The 25002-nt window shown below is 46.8% G+C and overlaps 1 protein-coding gene across 6 annotated transcripts in view; it reads right to left on the minus strand.

The window, feature by feature from the left end:
* The window catches only part of DAAM1 (dishevelled associated activator of morphogenesis 1), a 96768-nt gene that overhangs the window by 35709 nt on the left and 36057 nt on the right, over positions 1 to 25002 (minus strand). For 5 of the 6 annotated variants that reach the window (XM_068148974.1, XM_068148970.1, XM_068148973.1 and 2 more), the window contains 2 exons: positions 22020 to 22243; positions 8094 to 8183 (listed from right to left, as the gene is read on the minus strand). In XM_068148974.1, coding sequence (XP_068005075.1) covers positions 8094 to 8183; positions 22020 to 22202 — 273 coding nt within the window. In that variant the 5' untranslated portion in view covers positions 22203 to 22243. Of the gene's footprint in view, positions 1 to 8093; positions 8184 to 22019; positions 22244 to 23545; positions 23563 to 25002 lie in introns of those variants that run through there. The other variant, XM_068148972.1, reaches the window with a different exon arrangement.

Consider the following 25002-nt stretch of genomic DNA (forward strand, 5'->3'; position numbering starts at 1 on the left):
TCAGGACCATCCTGCTGCATTTCTGGTCACATCTGGGACCACAGGCAGAGACTTGACACCTGTCAGCATCAAATCTGGCCACCTGAAGCCATGGCCACAAGGAGGTTTCTGCTACAGTGGAGGAAACCCAATGCCTTCCCAAAAGGCTGGGAAAAGGACACCCATCTGTAGTTGTGTGGTCAGTCAGATCACAGGTGTCCAGATGACTCAGTTGCATGATTTGGGCAAGGAACAAGATCAGTCCTGAAAAACACAGTGGGAAGGCACCAGGTCTGGCTCATCCCATACCCCAGGACCTTCCTGCATGGCATGAACACCTGCAAGGCGGGCAGGGATCTGGACCTGCTGCTCATTTAGGGCTGAAAAAAAGCAGTGGAGCAAAACAATAAAGGTCTCAGGGGGCAGAGGGGAAGCTGAACAACAAAATTGGCTAAACTGCTCATTTATAATTAACGTGCTGCATTATAAATATTTCCCTTTGCTCTGCTCCCTCAGGCTCTTGCATTTCCTCCCTGAAACCCCCAATTTAGAGAGCACTCTCAATTAAGTGCAGCAGAACCTCATTAATTTAGATGAGCAGCCGGGCAGGCTCATCAGAAAGCAGCTTCCCAGGCAAAGGGGGACCACACAATAAAGCAGCCAAAGATCAGGGCACGGGCTTCCCTCAGCTCACTGCAGGATGTAGCTTAGTGGTAATTACTGCAGCTAATGGTCTACAGCACACCGATAAATGTCCTTTAGTCCATGGTGGTGGTAAAGAAATCTCCCGGAGGGAACTGACTCACAAGGCTTTGCTCTGAGGCAGGAGGAAGGAAGAACCTGTCTGGGCATCACGGGTTGAAAGGGTGCACTTGTAAGATGGTTAACCAGCACCCAATGTGGGTTTTGGGGGTGTGAGTTTTGCAGCTTGCCTTTGACAAGGAATGACCAGACATGGAACAGAGTATTGCCAATATCAGCTCTCCAGGATGCCCCATCACATCCTGCCTGGCATCACGGATGCAAACATCTCCCAATTCCTTCTTCTCTGAGCTGCATTTAGGTATTTGCTGTGTTCACTCTCTTCTCAGAGGAAGCAGAGAAGTGAGAGTTGATCCAAACCATGCTGACAGTCCAGTGCTATGCTGCTTCTTACTACAAGCTGCTCTTTCAGAGGCGGGCTGATGGCTGTAATTGCAGAGTGCAGGGCTAGGCATCTCTTCTTATTTGGAACATCTGCATCAACATCCCACACCATTCTCCAGGAAACAGCCCCACTGGACACACAGTTTGTAACACCAAAGCATGCAATCAAGGGCAATCTTCACCCTGTCCTCTCCTTCATTTCCCACCCACTTCTTCCTTCCAGGGACCTGGCAAAAAAGCAAATCACATCAGCTGCAACCCCAGCACCACCTTGCCTCTGCTGTCCCCTCTCCTTGACCCTGCTGTCCCCTCTCCTTGCTTCTGCTGTCTCTCTGGCTCCAGGCTCCATGCGTGGGGCTGATGGATACTACACTGCGCAGTTTCACACCATGGTGGTAATGGTGTGGGGGTTACATGGTGCAATCTCCATCACCTCTGTTGGTGCTGAATGCCACAGGGTAAAGCAGCACCCAGTCAAGCTGCCTCATTAGCAGAGCTTTTCCAAGCTAGGGTCACCAATCTGTCAGTTCCAACCATCCTTTTGCTCTTCCTGGGGAAATTTCACACTCCCCAGCCCTGTCACATCTTGGTGACAAGCCTGACGCTTGCAGAGCCTGCGTGTCAGGAGGTGATGGCTCAGCCAGCGCTGACTTGAAAACAGTTCACAGGTTGGTCTTGGCTGTGTTTGTGCACCATTATTTACACCTAGGTGGTGCATTTCCATGAACTCCTGCCTGTCTGACCACCAGGAATGCAGCTGTCAGGAGCAATGCACCCTCCTGCTCACAGCATGTCTCTATGGCAGTGAGGAGTAAGTATCTTCATGAACTCCTGACCTCCAGGAATCTGCATTCTTGGAGCATGCCAGGAGCAACGCACTCTCTGGCTCAGAGTGTGTCCCTCTCATAGTGTGGGGAAAGCTTCCTGTGAAGATCCTCTGTGTTTTCTTACAGCCAAACCAAGCTTCTGGCAATTCCTTACAGAGGTCCAGCCCCTGGGTGATGTCGCTGATCCAGCAGCCTCCTTCCTGCAGTCAGTGGTGGTGGTGACAGATCTCAAGCTGCTCGGTGGGCCTCACAGGACAGCTGGCTAGGTTTTCCACCCACTTGATGTTGAATGCACCAGGTTAGAACCTTGAAGGTGAAAGGACTGGTTTGCAGTAGCCATCTCTGAGCAAAACCTGGAGAGGCTTTTAGTGACACTGCTTGTGACTCTGATGGTTCACCTCCCTCTTGGTACCACCTGCAAGGCTGGTCTGCCTCAGGAGAACTTCACACCAGGAAAGTTCCAGAAAGGGGTTAAAACCCCCCCACCTTCTTCAGTTAGAACCTGCTGCAAAACCAGAAGCAAGTCCCTTAATTTTTAAGCATACTCCTGATTGAATTTTTATTTTGCACAGCATTCCTCATTCCTCCTTGCCACCCCATAATGGCCAAAGAAGGGAAAGCTGGCAGCAGCTCACAGTACATCACGTCTGGATGCCCTCCCTCCCTTCCTGCCATGGACGATCCACCTGGTTGCTGTCTGTAAGGTCAAAAAAGTAGCAGACAGCATTGTGGATTGGCTTTAAAACTGACAGGCCTACAGACTGCAGGGGAGCTTTCAATCCAGCCCAGCTCTGCTGACATGGCTGAGCCATTGCCAGGTGTGTGCTGGTGGAGGTTTTGGCCCACCGCAGCCCAGTTATCCCTGCAACAAAATCTAAACAATGCAGCTAAAGCCACTTTCCCATGATGTGATGTTGCAAAGGGCTGTAGTTTCATCAGATTCTTCCCTGAGTTGGGATCTTGGGGTCCCAGACCACTCTGGTTTTCCATACACTAATACTTCCTAAACCCTCCCCTCTAGAAACACACACACGTCCTTGTACGCTTTTCCCAGCATATATTTGCTCCCCATAAGCAAATATAGCATGGCCAGATGCCTTTCATAGTCAGCTGGGTCATTGTTTGAAAAGCTTCGCTTTAAAATCCCAAAAGATTGCTAACAGATGCATTTTTTGGCCCGAGAAGGAAAAAACCCTCACTTAAACAAAAGTGTGTTGTGATTGGAACTAAAACGGGAATTACCTTTAAAGATAAAAACTATAAACATTTCCTATTGAAGAACACCCCCAGCTATCCAAACAGCATATTTTATCGCAGTCAGCCCAAGAAAATGACACCTGAGATGATATTTCAACCTGCTCCTGCAATAACCTCAGGTATATTTGGATGCTCAGGAGCCATGAAACATTTCTCATCCATCCCAGCTGACCCAGGAGCACAGCAAAACACCAAGATGTTTTTAACTCCTTCCCTCACATGCCATCTTTTTCATCTTTTCCCCTTAGTTCTGCTACTCCAGCTTTTGGCATGATTGTTTTTTTAATAATTGATGTTTTTCAAATAAAGGAAGTAGATGGAAACACAAGCCCCCTGAATGACCTGCTGGACTGAGCTACAAGTGGAAGAGCGAGCTGGAAAGTGAAGCTCTCTGGAGGGACTGGGTGGAAGGCACAGATGGAGAGGAAAAAGGCTGTCTGGCTAGGAAAAATAGTTGGTTGGAAAGCAACCACTCATTTCCTTATTTATCACTTTTTTTCCCCATTCTTCCTTTGCAAACACACCATTGCTGCCTTCTTCTCCTAATGCAAAAGGATCCTGGTTTCATATCTGATGTCTGATGAAATTTCAGATGTAAGCTTTGCTTGCCAGGGACAGCTTAACACTGCTGAGAGCTATGCACCTAGCGTTAGTGATGCCAAAGGGTTTTCAACACCAGATTAAAGAATGCAGCATCACTTGGCATCCATGCAGGTCATTTTTTCCCCACCCAAGCTTTACAGATGCTCAGCTCTGCTGAGTGAAAAAGGATGGGGGCAGAGCCAGACCCTGCACTCGCATGAACTGGCTTTTGCCACCACCCAGTTATTTACGCTGAGTTTCTGCCTGAACACCCCTTATCCACCCCTATTTTAAGGCACATAAAAATTCCCCAATGAGCTGCTTTAATAGCTTGACGTTATGTACATTGGCTGACTGGAGCCAAACCTCCTGCAATTAAGAGGTGCTGCAGACTAAGCATTAAGTGTTAATTATTAACTCCCGTTGGAGCGTGGCCTCCTGAGAAAGGCCATCCTGAGTCACCCTTTTCCGCTGTAGCAAACCCGCAGCCAAAGAAACAGTAAAGCTGGAAATCCTCCTGCTTCCTCCCTGCACTTCCGAGCAATATCCTCTCCTGGAGAGCTGGGCCAGCAGGGAGTGAAATATTTTGGGATGAGGTCTGAAACGACTCATCATCCAGAAATACCACTTCTAAAAGCAGATTTCATCCCGCTGTTAATGGATCCCCACTTTCACATGTCTCTGTTTTATTATAGCCTTTAGAGTGGGTGACTTCCGTTCCTGCTTGGGTTGCTGCTGACAGACTTGCAAAACCCCCATCACGTGATGCTTTTTATCTCACTGCCTGCCCCACTCCACCCCACCTCATCATCCCATAGTGATGCAAGTGGGATTGGACCATGAGGAATTAATCTACTGCAACCCCCTGCTCGAAGCAGGGTTAGGGCAGCAGCATCTCCATGGATGGAGAATCAGGGAGGACAAAATATCCATTCTGCCAATCTGGTGCTGTGGGCTGGGATAAGAATAGATGCTTGCAGAGCAGAGAAACCAGGATACAGAGCTGTAGGGCAGGGAGAAATATTCCAGGGAAGGAAATATGATGGTTTTCCCTTACTTCCTCTCACAAGCACTGACAAGGCCAGGTACTGCCAAGTGCCTTATCAGGACAACCCAGCACAATAATGTCTCTTTTTGGTCATCTTACCTATCATGGGTATATAAAAGTGTGCAAAAACGGTGATATGCTCTGCAGGACCAAGTATGACTATTGATGCCGATGGCAAAGCAAAGGTACCAGAAATGGCACAGGGCAGCAGAAAACATGCTGAAAGGACAGATATTCAGATGCTTTCCACGCTGCGCACACCTTTGCTGTTGGTGGAAGTAGCGGAGTGCCCTGGCTGTGCAGACTGTGGCCACAGTGCAAGATATTTTGGAGCCCAGCAAAGCTAATTTTAGAGAAAAACCTCCAGGAGAAGTCTGGGCAGTGTTTCTGTCCCAGCTTGCACTGTTTTTTCAAAGTAGAGCTTGTTGCAACTGGTCTCTGTGATTGCAGCTGGGAGCACTGCACCCAGCAGGAAGCTGGGGAAAATGAAGAATGCCCCAAATTGAGGCTTTCGGCCTCGAAGTCTGACCAATCACCTGACTCTTAATGGTCTGTTTCCAACACAAGCCAAAACTGGCAGCAGAGGAAAGAGTGAAACCTGCTCAAGGTACAATTCTGGATCCTTGGTAGGTCAGGCAGCTGCCTGTGATTGACAGTCACCTTTGCAAGCCCCCTGGGACCCACCAGGTGAAACTGGGCTTTACTGGCATCTCAAGTGACAACTTGTTATTCAATACAGGCAGACCAAAGGGTTTCAACACATCTTGGACTTCTACCCAGTATGCAGCCAAGGCAAGGAGGTAGAAGCCCTGCCCTGTCTGCAGCTCCACTGCCCTGGCCAAAACCTAGCTATTGCTCTCAGCCGGAGAAGCCCAGCTCCCTGTCCTCAACTCCCGGTTACACTGTAGGTGATTTGTCCTCATAAAAATATAGGTATAGGTATGAGTATGATTTTATGTGAGTCACTAGGATATCGACCAACATCCCTGCTGCCTACCAGTCTTCATCACAGAGGAGCAAGACTGCCTAGAGTCTGTCATGCAGAGAGACATGTTCTCCAGCTCACATAATTCCTGGTTCCCTCCGCTGCTGGTACCTCCATTGATGCATTTTTGCTCATTTTTAAATCAAAAGCAGGAGAAAAGTGTCTCCACCAGCATATCTCTGTCAGAGAAAGCAGTGGCATGTACACTTTGCAGCTCACTGAGACAGCATCATGAGCAGGGAAGGAGTGGCTGAGAGGAGTCAGAGGAATGAGGACCAGAGCAGAACAGCAGCTAAGATTCAGCCTCCTATGGGTGCCTGCTCCAAGGACCTCTGAGAATGCCACAGGGCACTTGTGTGGCTCCTTCCTTCCACACACCCTGGGAGCAAGGGGTTTCTCAGCACAGTTTTTTAAAAATCAGGAGCACAAGGAGGTGCTGGCACATGAAAAAGGCACCATCAGCTCCATCTAAACCATTCCTGAGGAGATTAGATAGCATGTAATCTCCACTCACAACAATAATTACATGGCTTTGCTTGATTTAAGTCTCCATTCCCTGCCCTTATCCAGATGCACTGGAGCACATTTCCACTTATCCGACAGGCAGTGACCAATGATCATCCCCTGCCCATTTTCTTCCTGATTCAGACCAGTGCCTGCAATTTGTTAACATCTCTTCTCCCCTCCAATTTAAATCTCAGACATGGCAGGCCTCTGTCTCACAATAATACAGGGATTTCAGGGGTATTTATGAGAGGCTTAAAACTTAATCCTACATGAGCAAGGTAAGCCTGCTCTTGGCCTAAAACACAGATGGAAAATCTGGTGCCATTGCTACCGCAGGAGAAAAGAGGCATTAATGGCCCTGAGTGCCCTTCAAGTGGGTCAGGCGACAGCCAGCACTTCCAAGCCAACTCCTGCAGCCAAGTTAGGTGACACATCACCAAATTAGGGAACTGAATCACAGACTCATAGAATAGTTTGGATTGGAAGGGACCTTTAAAGGTCATCTAGTCCAAATCCTCTACAACATGGAGAGACATCTGCAACTAGATCAGGGTGCTCAGCTGATCAACCCAAACTTTCTCAGCCTGTCCTGCCAGCAGAGGTGTTCTAGCCCTCTCATAATTTTTATGGTGTCTTCTGGACCTGCTGAAACAGGTCCATGCCCCCAACTTGTGGCATTTCCCTTGCAGGCCCCAGCATCCTTCATCTGGTTTCGACATTGAGGATTTTTGCTCCATTTCTCCACATGGCAGTACCTCCCACAAGATGTCTGCCTTAGCCAAGGCTGCGAAGGAAACTAAGTCTCACCATAAAGTATCCCCTGTGCCAACACACATGGGCAAATATCACCAGTGTACTGTGGGAAAAAAAGAGTGATCTTGGCCTCTTCAAAGGCTGCCAGCCCCTGGTACCCCAGGCCACTCAGGCTTCATGTCCCAAGGAGCAAAAGCAAACCTCAGTGTATCTCAGCACTGGGAAGATATCCATTCATGTTTCCAGCTTGAGAAAAGCAGCAACAAGGGCAACATTGCAGAGAGACCACATCACACTGGGAGCCCAGCAGGCAGATCAGCAACTCACATGAACCCTCTTATCAGAGACATCTCAGTTACAATCCTGAGCCTATAGCCTTTCATTGCCCCAGGGCTGATACAGCTTCACCCTAAAAGCAACCTCCATACCACTGGGTTAAAGCTCTTGTAGGTTGAGATGCAGAGGCATGGATTCTCCAGTATCACTTGTCGCTTGTGCCATCCACTGGGAAAAGTTGGTGGGAGGACAAAGTGACATCCAAACTTGTTTGATGGCAGCCAACTGGAAAGCCAGGGGAGGGAGAGGCTTTTGGACAGGCTGTAATCAGGCCCCCACATATCAGCAGTGAAGAACAGAGCCATGAGAATCAGTGACCAGGGAGCTCCTTTCCTGCACCGCCACAATGCCAACCTTAGTGGTCAGAACAGCACCACAAGGCCTTGCTTGTACTGGCAGGGATAAGCATGGGGTGGGGACACCAGTGCAGGGTACAGGGGCACCTTGCCCAGCCTGAATGTGCTCAGAAGGAAGAGCTGTACATTTTGGAGACTGAAGACCTCACTGGTTGCCCTTGCTTTCCCAGGGAACAGATGCATTTCTGCAACACTTCAAATACCACTCTGCAACACCCCAAACACCACTTGGCATCCCGAGGAAGCTGTGTTCCTCCCCACCCTCCATGGAAGGGAAGGACTCAGCCCTGAAACACAGCACGGGTAGACCTTGTTACCTTCTTCTTGCTGCAGTAGATTTGCCACTTCTTCTCTGCTGGCAGGGCGAACATGGCCTCTCTGTGCTTGTCTGTGAGGTCAAGTTCATCCTGGGAAGGGGAAGAAAACCACAAAACATGCAACATGAGTACACAGATGGGTAATAGCACAGATGGAACCCCCAAATAAGAAACGTAAATCAGTGTGGAGCTATAGCACAGTGCTGTGATGGTTCCACAGCATCGCCCCGTGACTATCAATTTGTCAGGGCAATGATGCTAATTCTCATCCTACTGTTGCTGACCTCCCCCTGACTCCTGGCCTGCAGTTGGCTGCTGGGAGGATGGGGCTGCAATCTCCCCTGCGTCACTCCTCCTGGACATTGCCTTTATGCCTTGCTGTTAAAAGCAGCAAGTGTTTTAGAGAGGACATCCATGAAGCCGTTATGGCTCCTGTGAGGTGGCCTCACACAGAGGATTGTGAGCTCAGCTGACAGACTGCATCTAAAACACATAGTGCAAAGAGCAATTCTAACAGGACTTTTCTTTTTTACCACCACAAACTGTTTCACTGAGCACCCCAAGTGGTCTATCTGATTTCCATCACTGACACTCTCAAATCATCAAAAACTGTGGGGTTTTGTTGTGTTTTTTTTTTTCCGGGGGGGGGTGTGGGGGGGGTGGGGGGGTGGCTTTTGGTTTGTTTTCCTGTAATTAAAAATAGAAAGCTGTCTTCCTAACATCTACAGTTCACAAAGTGTTACATCGTCTCCATCAAAAGTGGACTATGTATTGCCTGGCAGAGATAAAGCTGTTTACTGACTGAATCCTTTATTGGTTTATCTGATGTTATTTTAAAGGGCACATCCATTTTCAGCTTGGAGGCTTGGTTAGCAGCATGCCCTCCACTGGGATGCCCGAGTATTATCAAAGCCTCATCACTTCCTGGTGCTAGATGTAGGTCAAAGCTTTTATCAGAGAACTAAATAAAACATTCAGGCAGGGCTGGGAGGCTTGTTGCTGAAGCCAACATTGATCTTACAAGCATGGATGTCTCTTAAAATCATCACTGCTAATGACAATCCTCACGCCAGAGGGGTGTTGGTGCAGCATTGGGAACACTGGAGATGCTGCAGAGGGTCGATGGAAACTATGGCTCCCAGCCAACTCATCCCACTCAGTAGATTCAAGTAGGAGCATCCCCATGAAAGATTACACATTTAATTTCAGCAATTAAAAAAAATCACAGAAAAACAAACACACAACACACGGAGACCCATTAAATGTTTCCTGCCTGAATAATAATGCTTATCAAATAAAGCTTGTAGCCCCTGGTACCCAAATCAAAAGTAAAAGCTCCATTTGGTGATGTCTGAGCAAGATGCCTATGAGGAAAGATGGGTCCCTCCATCAGAAAGCCTGAAGGCCATGAAGAAATTCATACAATCTAATGAAAGCTCTTATTGCACCCAGTAGGCAAGGAAAGCTACCTTGTAACCCAAACCAAAGGAACCTCCAGCACAACTGTTAGAGGGCTGCCAACAGCCCTGATCATCTCAGAAAGGGTTGTACATTGCCTTCAGGTATTGATTTCACTTCTCAATGAAATTACTCCTCAAAAGGATAAGTGTTGTGAAGCTTTTTCCATTACATACGCATGGAGGAGCTTTGCTTCCTCCTTGACTTTCCCCCTCCCCCCATTATCGACTGACTCTTCAACCACTGTGCTGCACTAAGCTGATGTTAGGGAACTTCTGGAAGCAGACTTGTTTGACATCGTTACAACAGAAATGAACATGCTGGCCTGACACCTGAGCCCAACCTGATACATCTCTCCTTCCCTTGCACACAGGGAGGAGAACCTGGCTTAGGGACTCCTCCAATGAGTGCCAATTTCAAACTTCCCCATGTCCTTACAATTTGGGAAGTCACAGATTAATATCCAGTACACAGTCTCCTCCCCAGCCTTAGGCAAGTCTCATCACCCTTCCATGCCTCAAAATGTAAATTGCACTTGATGTCCTTCATCATTATTCCCATGGGCTACCAACCTGTCAGAGACTTAAACTTTGCTTCAGTCCCAATTCTGCAGGTCTAAAGGTTGCCAAGAGGCTGACACCTGATACAGGGTCCTAGCTGAAATTCTGCTCTTTGGAAAAGTACATCTAGGAGTGTGGGAGGGGACAAGGGTGTCCTGATGAACATTTATCTCTGTGGTGGGGGTTTGAGTGAGCACAGGAAAGCGCTTCCACTGCAACACTGCCTCCCTGCCATGTGAGCCTGAGCTTCAGGCAGGAAAGCACCAGCCACACACATTAGGTGCTTAGATAAATATTTATTGAATTTTTCAAAATACCCATATGCTAAAAATATAACTTGTGTAAACATGAAGATTTATTAACCAAGAAAAAAAAAATATCTGAACTGAGCTAAAGCCTACATAGGACAAGAGGGGATAAAGCAGAGGAACATACTAGGTGCTGGCACAGGACAATGTGAAGAACACATCCAAAAAAGGTGCAGAAATGCTTCTGAGCCCCATATAGTACATTTCATTGTGGCCTGGCCCTACTATGTTCCCTGCATCACTCAACACCTACCTAATGATATCTTGTAGGATGCTTGGGAGAGGTATTTGAATAAATAATATGTGGCACCCAGGGAATATGAAAATTCTCACAATCAAACAGTGACTAATGACTGTTATTCTGAGTTTTAACAGCAGCTTAACCATGAAGAGTCAAGTCTTGCTGGTTTTATCTGTATGGGGATTCCTGTTTCCACCTCCAGCCTTCTGCTTATGCTCTCTGACGAGTATCTCAGTACTCCTTGGCCCCAAGCAGGCTGCTCAGAAACTGCCCTTCAAACTCCAAAAGGTGAAGAGAAGATGGAAATATCAGCCATTTCCTGGGGGCTCACAGATCACCATACAAACATCTCTGACAAAGCCTTCAGCAAGAGCACAGAGGAGCTGTAGTGCAGAAGAGAAGCTGTGCACAACCTCAAACCCCTATGTGCCTTCAATTAATAATCATGAGCTCAACAATTAGGTGATTCTAACTAGCAATTAATTTTATAGGCCATTTGCAAGACATGCACTCCCACTACAGCATGCAATCTTGCCAGCTATTTAAGAGTGAGAAGATAACTGTTGGGTTGGTATCCAACATTTCTGCAGCCCTCACCCCTCACTTCAGCCTCATCTTTCACAGTTCTGCCCCTTCCACCTGGCTGCCTCTCATGGCAAGATCTGCCAGCTTTGCTATTTCAAATATTTTTTTGATCAGGTCAAAGGTACATAAAACAACAGCCTCATTTTGCTACCAAAAGGAAGTCTCTGCCCAGAGTGTTTTTACTGGAAAGAGATACACTACTCTGAAATATTTATCCCATACAGTTAAACTGTTCACCTTTAGATCAGGAAACATGTTTCCACATTAAATCTTCATTCAAATATGATTTAAAAAAGAACTCACATGGGAGACTTGAGTCAGTGCATATTTGCTATTTCAGGGAGGTGAAATACTTCTGTACAACGCGCTTTGCTGACAAGTCTCTGCTCAAGCCATGCAAACCTCCCCCTCTCTCTGAGTATAGCCTAAGTTCCAGTGAAAGCAATCCCACACCATTTTAAAGCTACCTTACAAACATATGTCTCATGGGCCAAACAAGTTTTTATCAGGTGATCTACACCTTCCCCTTAGAGAACACAGAGCAGTGCCCAGAAGGAGGTGCTCCCATGGTCTGTATCTCCCTGAGCTAGTAATTAGGTGGTATGAGGAACCTAAGCCACTGGAAGTCCTCTGATACAACCCCATCATGAAGCAAGGCCATCTGGAGCCACTGCCCAGAACCATGTTCAGATGGCTTATGAGTATCTCCAAGGAGGGAGACTCAACCACACCTAGCAGCCACTAGTCTCCCTTTGCTGAAGGCAAAGACAGATCAAGCTGAAAAAACAGGCACTGCTTCTGGAAGAATGTTTAACCCTCTCAGAAGGAAAGGCCTCAAGTCCAGACCCAGATTCACAGCAGGGTCCTCAGTGCAAGCTCCTGTCCCAGTCACTTCACCCATGCCATGGCAGATGTTTTAATAATCATCTCTGAAGGGTGGAGAGCTACATGCTTTAATGGGGGCAACAGCAGGAAACCAGCAGGATGCTGCAAGTCTCTTGACTTCAGAAATTACTTCCAGGATGGGCTCTTGGTGTTGGGTGTGCCCAAGAGCTGCTCACGCATGTCTACAACACCCCAGCATAACCATTAAAGGTTCTTCCCCTACATCCCACAGGTCCCATGGGACAACATTCTGAAAGTAGCTGAGGAGTAGAGAGTAAGGACAATTCCCTATACAGGGGTCTGCAGGTTGTAGGAAAATAGATGAAGAACTTTTAAGTCTAATGAACCTTTCTGGCTGATAAAGTAACTGTAATGCTTGGAGAAGACCAAGGAAGAGAAAGTGATCATTCATTGCTGTAACTGAAATAAAAATTACTTTGAATTTGCTAGCTTGTTCTGGATTTATAAATACATAGATATGTGTGCATATGTATATACACAGAGCCAGGCAAGACAGCACTGGACCAAGAAATGACCAATAAAAAAAAGAGAAAGTGAATTTACTCCAGACAGATGGATGCAGAGTTTAGAAACTTCACTACAGAATGTAAAAGCAAGAGCTCCTGTAGAAGAGAAAAGAAAAGAAAAGAAAAGAAAAGAAAAGAAAAGAAAAGAAAAGAAAAGAAAAGAAAAGAAAAGAAAAGAGAAGAGAAGAGAAGAGAAGAGAAGAGAAGAGAAGAGAAGAGAAGAGAAGAGAAGAGAAGAGAAGAGAAGAGAAGAGAAGAGAAGAGAAGAGAAGAGAAAAGAAAAGAAAAGAAAAGAAAAGAAAAGAAAAGAAAAGAAAAGAAAAGAAAAGAAAAGAAAAGAAAAGAAAAGAAAAGAAAAGAAAAGAAAAGAAAAAAGAAAAGAAAACAAAACCTGGGAATTTTCAGCAAGATTTGGCATTAAGTGGTACAGCATGGGAGTTACAAAATAAATAAATAATGGCCTGTTGAAGCCTGCATCAGCTTCCTTTCTCAGGCGTCATATCTCTTTTTCACTCTCTTCCAGGCATTCTTTTCCAAGTTCATCAATTTGATTCACCCCAGAAGGCTGCAGTGTCAAGGGAAATGGCAATCGGCATTTTTCCACCCTGTACCTCATCTAATCTACTTCCACTGCATGAGGTGCTGCCCACATGGCCAGCTGGGCAGCTGCCTGCCCACCACTGCCAGCCCTGACAGCAATTTACCTCCACCTCCAACTCAATCTTACTTAGCTCCTGGTTTTCTTTTCAAACGGTTTTCCTGCAGAAACAGACTTATTAATCAGTGGCTGTTACAGTGCAGACAGCCACCGCCTTCATATGCCTCTTGCTCCTCAGTCTGCAACATGCGTTCAGGCAATTACAATTCTCAGTGTATGCAGATTTACCTTAGCTATTTTTTTTTAATAGGTAGTGAATAAAGCCTTTTATTTTTGCATGAGTAATAAAAACACCTCCTCCCCAGCACACACCTCTTTTACCCTGAGAACTAAAAAGCAAGCCCTCAGACAAAACAACTCCAGCCAACATTATCACTGTGTATTTTTAATTTACCCATGACAACCTGCAGCTGAAACTACAGAACTGGAACAAAAATCAACTATTTGTATTTCTTAATGAATAAGCATAACAGGCAGAGGATTTTTATTAATTCTGCCTTTACCAACTTTATCACATAATTAATTTTTTGGATAAAGGAAATTGCTTACAAGAAGGGTATGAGCAGCAACAAAGAGTAGCCTGTAAGCACTTCAAAATGCTTATGACTATTCAATCTCCTCCCATATGGAATTTTCAGTCCCAGATTGGAAGAGAAAAAAAAACCCAATCCACCCTGCTCTGCAGCTTTCAGTTATTGACTTGAATGCACTGGACAGACAAAAATAAAACACATCTCCCTTTCTTCTTCTACAGGAGATTATGGCCATCAATAGGCGATTTAGCTCTTCAATAAACTTTAGCTGCAGCTGGTTCACATTTCCATCAGTTCAGACATCTAACTGAGGCAATGTGTAACTATTTAATATTGTAACAATTTAATATTGTATAATTTGTTATTTTAATAGGCTAATGGTTTTTAAGGTGTTCATATTCCAGTAGTAGTGTATTTTAAAAGAGAAGGATCCACTTAGGTTTCTTAATCTTTTCTGTTGCTTTTGTAATATATAACTATGTGCTTATTTATTTATTTATTTATTGAGCTTAGTCTTCTGTGACCTTTTCACCAACATCATCTGGAAAACCTTTCCCCCATTTTAATTACCAGAGTGCTCTTTTACTGCCTGAGCTATTGATCTACACAATTTTATCCCGAAGAGCAGTCTCAGATCGAGAAGCCCTGCAGGTGGATGACCAGCATGCCTTTTCCACACAATTGTACATAAACATTGAAACCAAAGACAGAAGATGTATCAGCCCATTATTTATTACTCTGATTGCTAAAATGGATTAAATTCAAGTCAACCACAGCTGGACATGACTCTCCTTTGCGGCTGGAGGTGCACCCACCAATATATCACAGAGTTAGCAAATAAATAAGCAGATTTAGCATGTGGATTTTCCACCTATCTAACAGACTCAAAGAAGCAGTTCCCTTTGCAATCAGTTTTTAGCTACTGCCTCCACTGCTGAGATCTCTCAGAGTTACTGAAGTCCAAGTCAAACCAACAATTCAAGTGTGGCTTCAGATGTCCCCAGTCTGACAGGGTTGCTCATGTAGGTCTGGGGCTAAACTCCACCAAGGTTTCCCCAAATGGGAAGGGCTTCACAAAGGGGCTGGATGAGAACTAGAGACTGCAAAGCCCCACATCAGCTTGAATGTTAAAGCTTCCAAACATTTACCATGTTGTGTGTGTCACCTGAAAGATGCAGCAGAGGGAAGCAGAAGCCAGGTACAGCCTGATGTTGATGGACAATGTAAGATGGAACTAAGACTCCCTGCATACCCATGCATGCCATACAAGTGGTCCTCATTTCTATACAACCCTGGCTTTAGTCACACCTGGCATCCTAAAGTACTTTTTAAAAACATAATTAGGTGTAAACCAGAGAATCACCCTGTGAGGAGTCAATTTCTGACCCAGTTTTGACATCCAGTAAGGTGTCTGTTAAAAGCAGACATCAGATGGGCTCATAGATGTTAGGTGGTGTCAGGGAAGGGAAGCTGGTGACCATAGATAACAGTATTGATTTGAAGACTGGAGGTGATGGGCATTAGGACAACTGGCCATTCAGGCAAGATCCTGCAAGGCTGCAAAAAGCCTCATCTGCCAAAAGCCAACCTTGGTGGTGTTTGCACACCAGGCAATGCCTAGAGTCTGACAGCAACAGGTACTACAGCAGCTTTCATTTGCATCTGCAAATGGATACGAGGCAAGTACGGGCTATTCTCAGCAGGAACACTTCCTGCTAAGGTTGGTGATGAAGCACAACCCATGTGATGCTCAATCCTGACCGTAACTCCAGCAACACCACCCAATCTTTAAGTAATCGGGAAGGAGAAGACCACTACTACAGGAGATGCTACATCCAGTGGGGCTGGTACCCTCTGTGGCCACCTGTGCCAGAAATACTTGGAGCCGATGCAAGTCAAAAACCTAAATGGCCCAATTAAGGTCACTGAAGCGTTAAGGAATGAGCTGCCCAGGCATCTCCCAGGGATGTGGCCTCCTGTTTTACGAAGTGCAAAGTGGAAAGCATTTAGCAGGTAGACCATATAATTTTTCCACTTCAGCTGCACTTCTGGAAACAAAGGGGGCTCTTATGCGCTCTCTGCCTTCAGCGGGGGTTCACATTGTGCTGTAACATGGCTCCTTTGTAAAATTACAGGTCGGGGACAGCACAGTTTTGGGCAAGTCCCCACACTAGTTTGTAGCTGTAACAGATACTGCAATTGTATGAATGCTTCAGCTGAAACACAGTGTTCCTTGCTGAATTACTTCATTCAGGTTGGTGGAACATGTGTAGGCAGAAAATTCCTACTTTCTCATCAGGTAGGTGTGTAACTTCCATGTCAGATACTCAGTTATCAAAATACACATTTAAGAGATTATCTGTGAGATTATCTGTGAAGATGTTGTGGCATGAGGTGACAAAAAGAAGCATCACGTGCAGTGGACTGTGACAGGAGTGTGGCAGATCCAGGCTGTTTGTATCTAATGAGCAGAACCTGGGAAGCCTGCTGAAGTGTCCACACGACTCCTTGCAGAGTGAATTTAAAAGCAGATGTTGTCAGATCAGTTGGTTTTCTTCTTTAGAAGTGACTCATAAGCTCGGGAAAGCTTGGTCTTTGGAGATGGTGGTGGGATAGGGTCAGCAGCCCCCTGCTGTGTGTCTGGCCCTGGACAGACTCTGCAGAAAGCGGTGTTCTGCCCATGACACAAGGGCTATTGTAAACATTTTTTTTTTCTGGGTACCAACTGCACACTCTCCTTTGCAGACATAGAGGAAAATGGCTTTGGCCACTCTTCAATGGTTCTCAAAATCCTGAAGTCCTTGATGCTGCAAAGACCAGACAATGAAAAACAACAGCTGACCTGCAAGCATGAAATGCAAAGCTTGGCTTTTACTCAGCTTGTTGTTTCACTCAGCTCAGCTGTTACTTAAAAGCCATGTTGTTTTGCAAGGCCCAAACCCTCATACTTTCTGCTTATTGGATTAGAAACTGGGGGAAAGCACATTACTTCCGCTCCTAAATACAACTGCATATCGCTAACAATGAGTTACCAACGCAGCACTGACGTTAACACCTACCAGTGCACACACACACTGATCACACCGCCACCTGCTCCTCACATTGGGGTTGTCCTCCGCTCCTCATGTGAGCTGCACATAAACCAGCAGTTGTCCCAGCATGCTGAGAGGGTGGGAAGACTCAGCTCTGCAGGACAGTTATGCATGAAGCATCTTACCCAAGCACCCCACACCATGAGCCACAGACGACCGACCACCATGAAGCATTTCAAAGGCAACACACAATTAATTTCTGCAATGGGATCTCCTAACAGATAGCATCCAAAGAGCAGCTCTGATGAAATGCATTAGTTGCCCCAAGTACAACAAAAACAAATGCTGTAATAAATCTTGAAAGCTGCCAGAGACCTTTCCTTTGTTCCCCAGGCTCCCAAGTTTCCACTACTTCATAAAGCAGCAGGGAGGGACAGAGCAGCCTTCCACGTTGCGGGAGGGGAAGGCAGAAAGCCCAGCACTTCAGAGACCATGTGTGCACATCTCCCCTCCAGCAGATCCCAGTGAATGCAGTCACTAACATGGCGCAACATCAGTGAACACAGGCCTGCAGCCCTCCTGAGCCTGGTGGGCTGGGGACACTACACAGTCAGTACCCACTCATCTCCCAGCATCACCTTCCCAGGTCTCTTAAGACACAGCTGTTGATGTCTGGGCAGAGGAACGCAGAAAGGTTACCATGCTTTGGTTTTACAGGCTAAACACAAGCTGCTACCCCCCATGAGTGGGACACAGGGCTACCCAGAGGCTACTCTAATATCTTCTGTATTGCTAAAGACAACTTGGAGGTGAAAAGTCTGAGGAGCCCCATAAGTATCAGTAAATGGGACTTCCTCAAAGCCCAGGTATTTGGGAGGATGAGCCCTGATGGGTAGCTGGAGCAGCACCTCCTCTGAGCCCTTCACTCTACTGGTGAAGAAACAGGCAGGGAATGAGGTGTGGGACCAGGGAGAGGCAGCATCTCATATTCCAGGGAAAAGCAAAGCCATGCTGGATCCAGCAGCCTCTCCAAGCATCCAGGCAGTCTGAGGAGCTGCTGGAGCATCACTCACATACTGCTGGGATGGAGATGCTGCTGTGACCTGCCACACTGGGAAAAGAGCCTGCAAAGAGGTTCTGGGTCATGCTGGGGCTCCTGCTGCCTTCTCCAGACCAAACCATTCAATTGCCCTGTGCCTCCACCCCCTTGCCAGCTCATGTCCTACAGGGCCAATGCACAGCACCACACACAAAGCGTTTCATTACAGACCTCAGAGTGACAAGAAGTGTTAAGCAGATATAAAGGACATCAGTCATTTACCCATCTGGTGGAAAGTCTAGTTGCTGGAAGAAAATAAGGAGGATTGTTATGGCAAGATCTACCATATGGCACCATTATGTGGAGCTTTGCAAGTGCTTTCTCTGAGCATGCAAGCAAGATTTCAGCCTTTGAAGAAACGCTGTATTGTTAGCCTGGATACGCAGGAGCCTCTTGAAAGAAGCTGTGGCAGATGGCACAGCTTTGTTCTATTGGTTCGCAGGCAGCTCATGCAGCCCCAGCTATTTCCCTTTGCTGGGGCTGAGCAGCCCCATGACACATCGATCCTCCTGATGTGTAGAAGAGGACTGATGGCTTAAATCTGATGGATGTTGCTTGAAGGGTACCGTAGCACTGCACAAGACCCAGGAAGCAAACATCGCTGACCTGAGCTAGTGGTGACCCGAGCTAGTGGGATGCACCGGTGTCAGCCCAAGGAGAGCTGCATGAAATTGCCAAGCCTTGTCCCAGTCAAGGGAGCTGCAAACTGGGAAACCTTCCTGAAATATCTTGCTTTTGTCTGTACCTCCCTGCCAGCACCTGCTCCAGCCTGGGTGGCTGAGCCTGGCCAGAGCCCCAGCAGGACAGCAGACAAAGAAAAGCCTTTCAGATGGGGCCAGTGCCTGTTTGAGCGACATCCTAACAATACCCTGATGAAAACCCATTCAGTCCAGGCACGGAGAAAGGAAGGGCAAGAGAAAAGGTTCCTCTGGGAGGAAGCAGTGATCAGTCATTGACCACAGCACAACATCTGCATCTGCTCTGAGCTGGGGAAAGCCCTTGCTTGCTGTATACCACTGGCTGGGATAGGGCACATCATCACTGCAGCCCAGGATGGAAATTGGGCCTTTCTTACAGGCTAATTGCTTCTGTTGGTGCCCAAGCAAAGAAACCGACATCCCTCATTTCCCTGTTGCTCCTGCTAAGAAACACTTGCATGGACACAGAATAAAACCCCAGCTGTTCCATTGAACTATCTAGTTAAAATCCAAAGCGTCCATCTAACATAAAGCAGGCCATAAAACAGACACCAGGAGAGCAGATCGAGCTTGAGCTGAACTTGGAGTCAAATGCTCCACGTTCCTCTGCAGCTCAGTCCCTCACTCTCTGACACTGGCATGGGACAAGCACCAGTGTCTCATGCTATACTCAGATGAGCAGGCACACTTAAAAACCCATGACAATAGAGAGTATTTTGTGAGGTCACTCCAAAAAGAAAGAGGTTTAGCCTTTCATATACATAGCAGGTTGGGATACACAGAGCAGGGACCCTGCTAGATTGTTGGTTTCTCTGGGAGGATTGTCCATCCCAGTTGTCAAACACATCACTCCAACATCCCCAAAGATGCCGGCCACCCCAGGCCTGAAGTGTTCCATCGCTGCCGCTCTGAGTCCCTAATGGGAAAAAAAGGAGCAGAAAAGTCACTACTAAGCTGTGAGAGAAGAACTGGCCAGGGACCAGCCTGAGCTGGCGAAGCCTCTAGATCCCCTTCCAGCCTGTTTGACTTTCCTCAACTCAATCAACTGAGACAACTGAGGACTTTGGAAGGAGCCCTGGTCTCAGCGCAGGCACAAGGCATCCTGTCCTGGATGGTCAAGCATGACGGGTCGGATGGCATCGGGCTCTCACAGGCATGAAAATCAGCCCTGTGCCTCTGCATGATTTCTCTGTCTCTCTTCCAAATGTTACACAGTGGGTTTATACAGAAGCAGTGGGACACTTTCCAAACCATTTAACTAATGCTGAAATTTAATACTTGACACCAACAGGTTACTGAGAGCAAGAAGGAGCTGTTGTAATGGAGGAATGGGCAGATTTGCATCTTCACTTGTCCCAAATGTGAGAGCTCAGTTTCTGCCTTGGGTCAATATCTGCCTGATGTTCTTTCTGGGGAGCCAGAGGGGTTGCAGCTGCTTGCAGAGGAGCACAGTGGGTACCCACTGCCACCCTCCCCGGTCTCCAGAGAGCCAGCACTGTTCCTGCTGCCATCATGCCCTGTAGCAGCAGCTGCCTCTGAGTCTTATTCCCACCCTTTGCTAGGGGAAAAAAAAATAATTAAAAAATCTAAACAGCAAGGAGCATGGGATGGAGAGCAGAAGGGCCACACCAGGGCATGCCCCAGGCCCAACTGGTCCCTGTGAGTGCCACAGGGCTCCTGCCTCACTGCACAAACAGTGGGTCCCTGCAGCACAGCTCTGCATCACGTATCTGGCTGAATGTCATACAGTCATAGAATCACAGAATGGTTTGAATTGGAAGGGACCTTTAAAGGTCATCTAGTTCCAACCCTGTACAATAAGCAGGGACATCTGCAACTAGATCAGGGTGCTCAGAGCCACATCCAACCTGGGCCTGGATGTTTCCAGGGATGGGGCATCTACCACCTCTCATGGTAACCTGGGCCAGTGTTTCACCACCCTCAGTGTAAAAAATCTCTTCCTTGCATCTAGTCTAAATCTCCCCTCTTTTAGTTTAAAGCCATTACCCCTTTTCCTGTCACAACAGGTACTGCTGAAAATCCTGTCTCCATCTTTCTTATAGGCCCCTTTTAAGTACTGAAGTGATGCAACCTCTCCCCAGAGCCTTTTCTTGTCCAGGCTGAACAACTCCGACTCTTAGCCTTTCCTCACAGCCCAAGTGTTTCAGCCCTTTGCTCATTTTTATGGCCCTCTTCCATCCCCACTCTAACAGGTCCATGTCTTTCCTGTGCTGAGGACTCCAGAGCTGAACAAAGTACTCCTAGGTTTAGGGGAGATGCTTTGAAAATCCTGGGCTGGGATGATGTGCCCCAGCATGTGAGCCTCTATAAATGCCTCCTGCAGCCTGGCTGGCAACCCTGAGCTGCAGCACAAGCCTTTACACTACCTTTGGTTGCAGGGCTGGGAGAGTTTTCCATGGGAAAGAATTTCCCCAGGAAAATCTGATTTGGCCAAGTTATCAGTGGAGAAAAACATGAAACAGAGGCAGTTACTCCACCTGAACTAACCAAATCTGACAAGCAGCGTTTTGCAGGACTGCTGCAAGAAAAGCCCTGATGCACGGATGTCTTGGTCTCTCTATGATGTGCTGTGTGTGCCAGTCTGTTTTCTCACCCTGTCCACAGAGAAGGCTGTTTGGGCAAAATTGGCTCTTATAAAGCACCCTAGAACTCCTTTCTAACAAGTGGCCAGGGTCACCAAAACCACGCTGCCTGGCTTCTACTGGGACATGCTATACAATGAGTTGTGACCAACTAGCAGCTACCTCTATTCATCAAAGCATTGCAGAGAAACCCCATTTCACTGCTGAATAAAAGTGGAGCTTTTTTGGATCCAACAAACTCCTCCAAAATGTTTTTGCTTAGAAGAAATTAAAGCCTCTTTTTGGTTGACAGTCCTTATTTTTTGATTCTTGTCTTTCAGAGTTTTGATACTGGAGGACAGAAAAACAATATCCTGACTTCCCAAATCTCAAGTTAGCCCAAAATTTCTGAGAAGCAGAATACCCAGCAAGTAAAGTCACCCTCCAGCTACAAGGGATAACTTCTTTTCCAGTTTGAATAGCCCTGCATCATGCTGGAGATGTATGAAGTCAAACTGACCCCCAAGCCCTCCTCTGAGAAGTCAAGGTTTTCTCAGAAGAAACTATCCCAAACTGGCAAGATTTGAGCTCAAGGTTCAGTGCAGTCACTTGTAACAGCAGCTCCTGATCCTCTCTTTACAGAAAAGCTTTCCTGAAAACTCAAAATTAAGCCTGGGGAGACTAGAAAGAGGAGAGGAGGGAAGGAAAGAAAAAAAAAAAAAAAGAAGGAGGAAAAGAAAATAAAAAGCATCCTACTTACCACCAGCTCGGTGAACATGGCATCCAGCTCCTCCACTGGTGGCATGGGCAGCGCAGGCTCCATGGTCTGCAGGGCGAAGCTGCTGTCATTGCGCAGCCGGTATGTGATCTCAGGATGGTCACTGCTGCGAAAGCAGCAGAAGATGAAGGAGATCCCCCGACTGCTCCTCTTCCTTGGAGCCATGGTCAAAATCCTCTGCGTCCCTCCCTCCTGGGCACTAGATCCTGGGGGAATAGAAGAGAGGAGGCTCAAGCGCGGGCCCTGCAGTGATGCACTCTTGTCCTGCCGAGGGGAAGAGGAACCAAAGCCACCCACGTGCTCAGTACAGAGGGGAAGAGCAGAGACAGTTGGTTTATGTGCCAAGTATTTCTGCTCAGATTTGACATTTATGTCCTGGCAACCTTGACAATTGCGCAAATGAAAAAGATGCATTTGCCTTGTGCTGAAGCCAGCACAGGTAAGGGGGTGCCTTACCATCCCTGTGGAGAGAGGGAGGTGGACCCCCACCGCTGCTGCAAAACCCAGCAGATCCTCACCAGCCTTCTCATTTCATGGCAGCCAGGCCAGCCCTTGTCACAGTCCAGCCAGGAGTGTGGAACAGCTGGATGTATTCAGAGCCACCAGGTCCTCAGCACGGGTGACTCAGTGCTTGAAGACCTTATGTGGCTCAGGATATCCCAAGCCACAGACGGCATCAGAGCTGAGAAAACATTCTGTTATCTCCCCCCAGCTCTTAAATGTGTCCCTAAACATCCACCAGCAGCTGCTGGTTGGGTAGCTCTTTTTCGTGGAAAGTTTTAGTTGGCTTTAATTAGATAAACCCTACTTGAAATTCCAGTAAATATTTACAAGACACAGTTTCAGCTGATAAAAATCACACGGTGCCAGCAGCTCTGACTCTCATACACAATGCCTACGTCGGGCATCACTCATGCCAGCAGTCATTTGGGTTTTGCTCTTTTCTGAAACTCAGGTTGAGAGCAAAGCTCAGGACAATTGGCACGTGCCTTGCCCAGATGGTAACGGCAAGCATCAGGCAAATACCGCTTCAAAATTAGGACTAAGTCAACAATACAAGAGGAGGGCCAACCACAAGGAATGCGAACAGCAGAGAAACTCCCTAACGAGAAAAATCAACCAGCTAAGTAGAGAAGTTTAAGACAAATGTTTAGGCTTCTTAAAAAGCCACACACCCACATATTTCATCTCTGCAAAACAAGATGCTGAGATGTTAAGAGACAGGACAAACAGCCAAGGTTAATGCTGAAATATGGATGACTCAGATTTATTAACAAAACTATGAAGAGACTTGGTAAAAAAGATCAGCATTTTGAGAGGAGTGTCTCATCTCCCTAGAGCCAACTATGGATTTATATATCCAAATAAACAGCTGCCACACCCCAGGGAAAGGCAGTGCCGGAGGTAGGATGCGGACAGACCTGGGGTCAGACCATGCCCCACTGCCTGCAAGGCAATTACTGCCTTCCCAAAATAAGAATCTTGCAGAAAATTCAGGCTTTACCCACATTACTTTAATGGAGGAGGATCTGACCCTTGAAATTGTCTTCGATTGCATATTTTTAGCACATGGTGTAATCATCTGCTGAACCATGAATGATGGGAAACGGTTATTGGGTCTTCATGGGGGATAATCTCAGGCTGTGCAGCTGCTCTGTGCCAAGTCTGGAGGGTTCCCTTCCCCAGAAGCCCCAAATCTCATTTCACATTTAGCATCTTGCATGCAGAAAAATGCAGTCACTGGTGGAATTTCAGCTGCCATGAAATCTCTCTCATCGTGCTTCCCAGCAGCCAGCACCGCAGCAAATCCATTAGCAGCCTGCTGGCATCCCTTCGGTCTTAGGAGGAGTTTGGGACCTGCTGAGGAGTTTCTTTCCTAAAGGAGGAAAGGAAACAAAAAAGCAAAGGCACGTAGATCTCTGTGTCCTCCAAAACGTAAGAAAACACTGCAGGTTTACATTTTAGAGAGCCACGAGGGACAGGGCACAGAGGGAGATGGTGGTGGCTGCCCAGTGTTTCCTGCCTGGTACAGGTGCTCAATCCAGACTAGCACATCCTCAGTAGTGCAGATTTTGGCCACTTGGTCATTTCTGTTGAGGAATGGCTTGAATTGCAGGGACATGGTTCTGTGGAACAGCTGTTTGATCAGAGTGTATAGGCCAGACTCCATCTTGCTGTTTACTGCTCACAGCTTAGCTGGTATGCTGATGTAGCAAGGTCACCACAGCCCTGTGACTGTGCTTGCAGTTTCTCATAAGATAGCACCATGTGAAATAGTTACTTACAAGACAGTAGTATGTGAAACAAAGTATATATGCGAAACAAAGACCTACTGAGAAAGGAGGCTGTGGAGTTGCACGTAGGCCTAACCGCAAGTAGGACAGGTAACATGATGTAACCCTGGACTAATAGCTAATAATGACACGTATGCATATTTAGCTGCTGAATATACTATATAAGCTGTGTTTTCGAGCAATAAAGTTGAAGCCTGATTACCAATCATATTGATTGTCTGCTCGATGCTTCCCACCGCAACACATTTCCACTCCATGTGTATGGTCGCACTGCTCATGCAGCTGGTCAGGAGCAAACTAACTCATTCTCCTCTTCCATGGTATGTTTTCCATCCCCTTTCCAACACGTCAACCTCGTCCTTGAAACCTGCTGCTACGGACAAGCTCTTGCTTAGGCTTGCAAAAACGTATGGAAAGCTTTTTATCAGAACACCACCTGCTCTTCAGAGATAAATGCTCCTGCCAATGTTTTAGGAGGAGTTTGAGTGACAGACAAAAAGGCAAGATCTTATTTTGGGCTTTAGAGCAGACAGTCGTGTAGCAACCAAGACAAGGTAATTCTGAGCTGCTTCCAGCTCTGAAGCTCTTGAGGTTTCTCATTTTCATTTATACACAATTATAAAACCAAACCACTCTACAGAGCAGGGTGAGTGGGCTGCAGTGTGTTAACA

This window comes from Melanerpes formicivorus, unplaced genomic scaffold (assembly GCF_026170545.1).
Source record: "Melanerpes formicivorus ecotype bairdi unplaced genomic scaffold, bMelFor1.0.p_v2 SCAF_17, whole genome shotgun sequence".
NCBI classification, from domain to species: domain Eukaryota; kingdom Metazoa; phylum Chordata; class Aves; order Piciformes; family Picidae; genus Melanerpes; species Melanerpes formicivorus.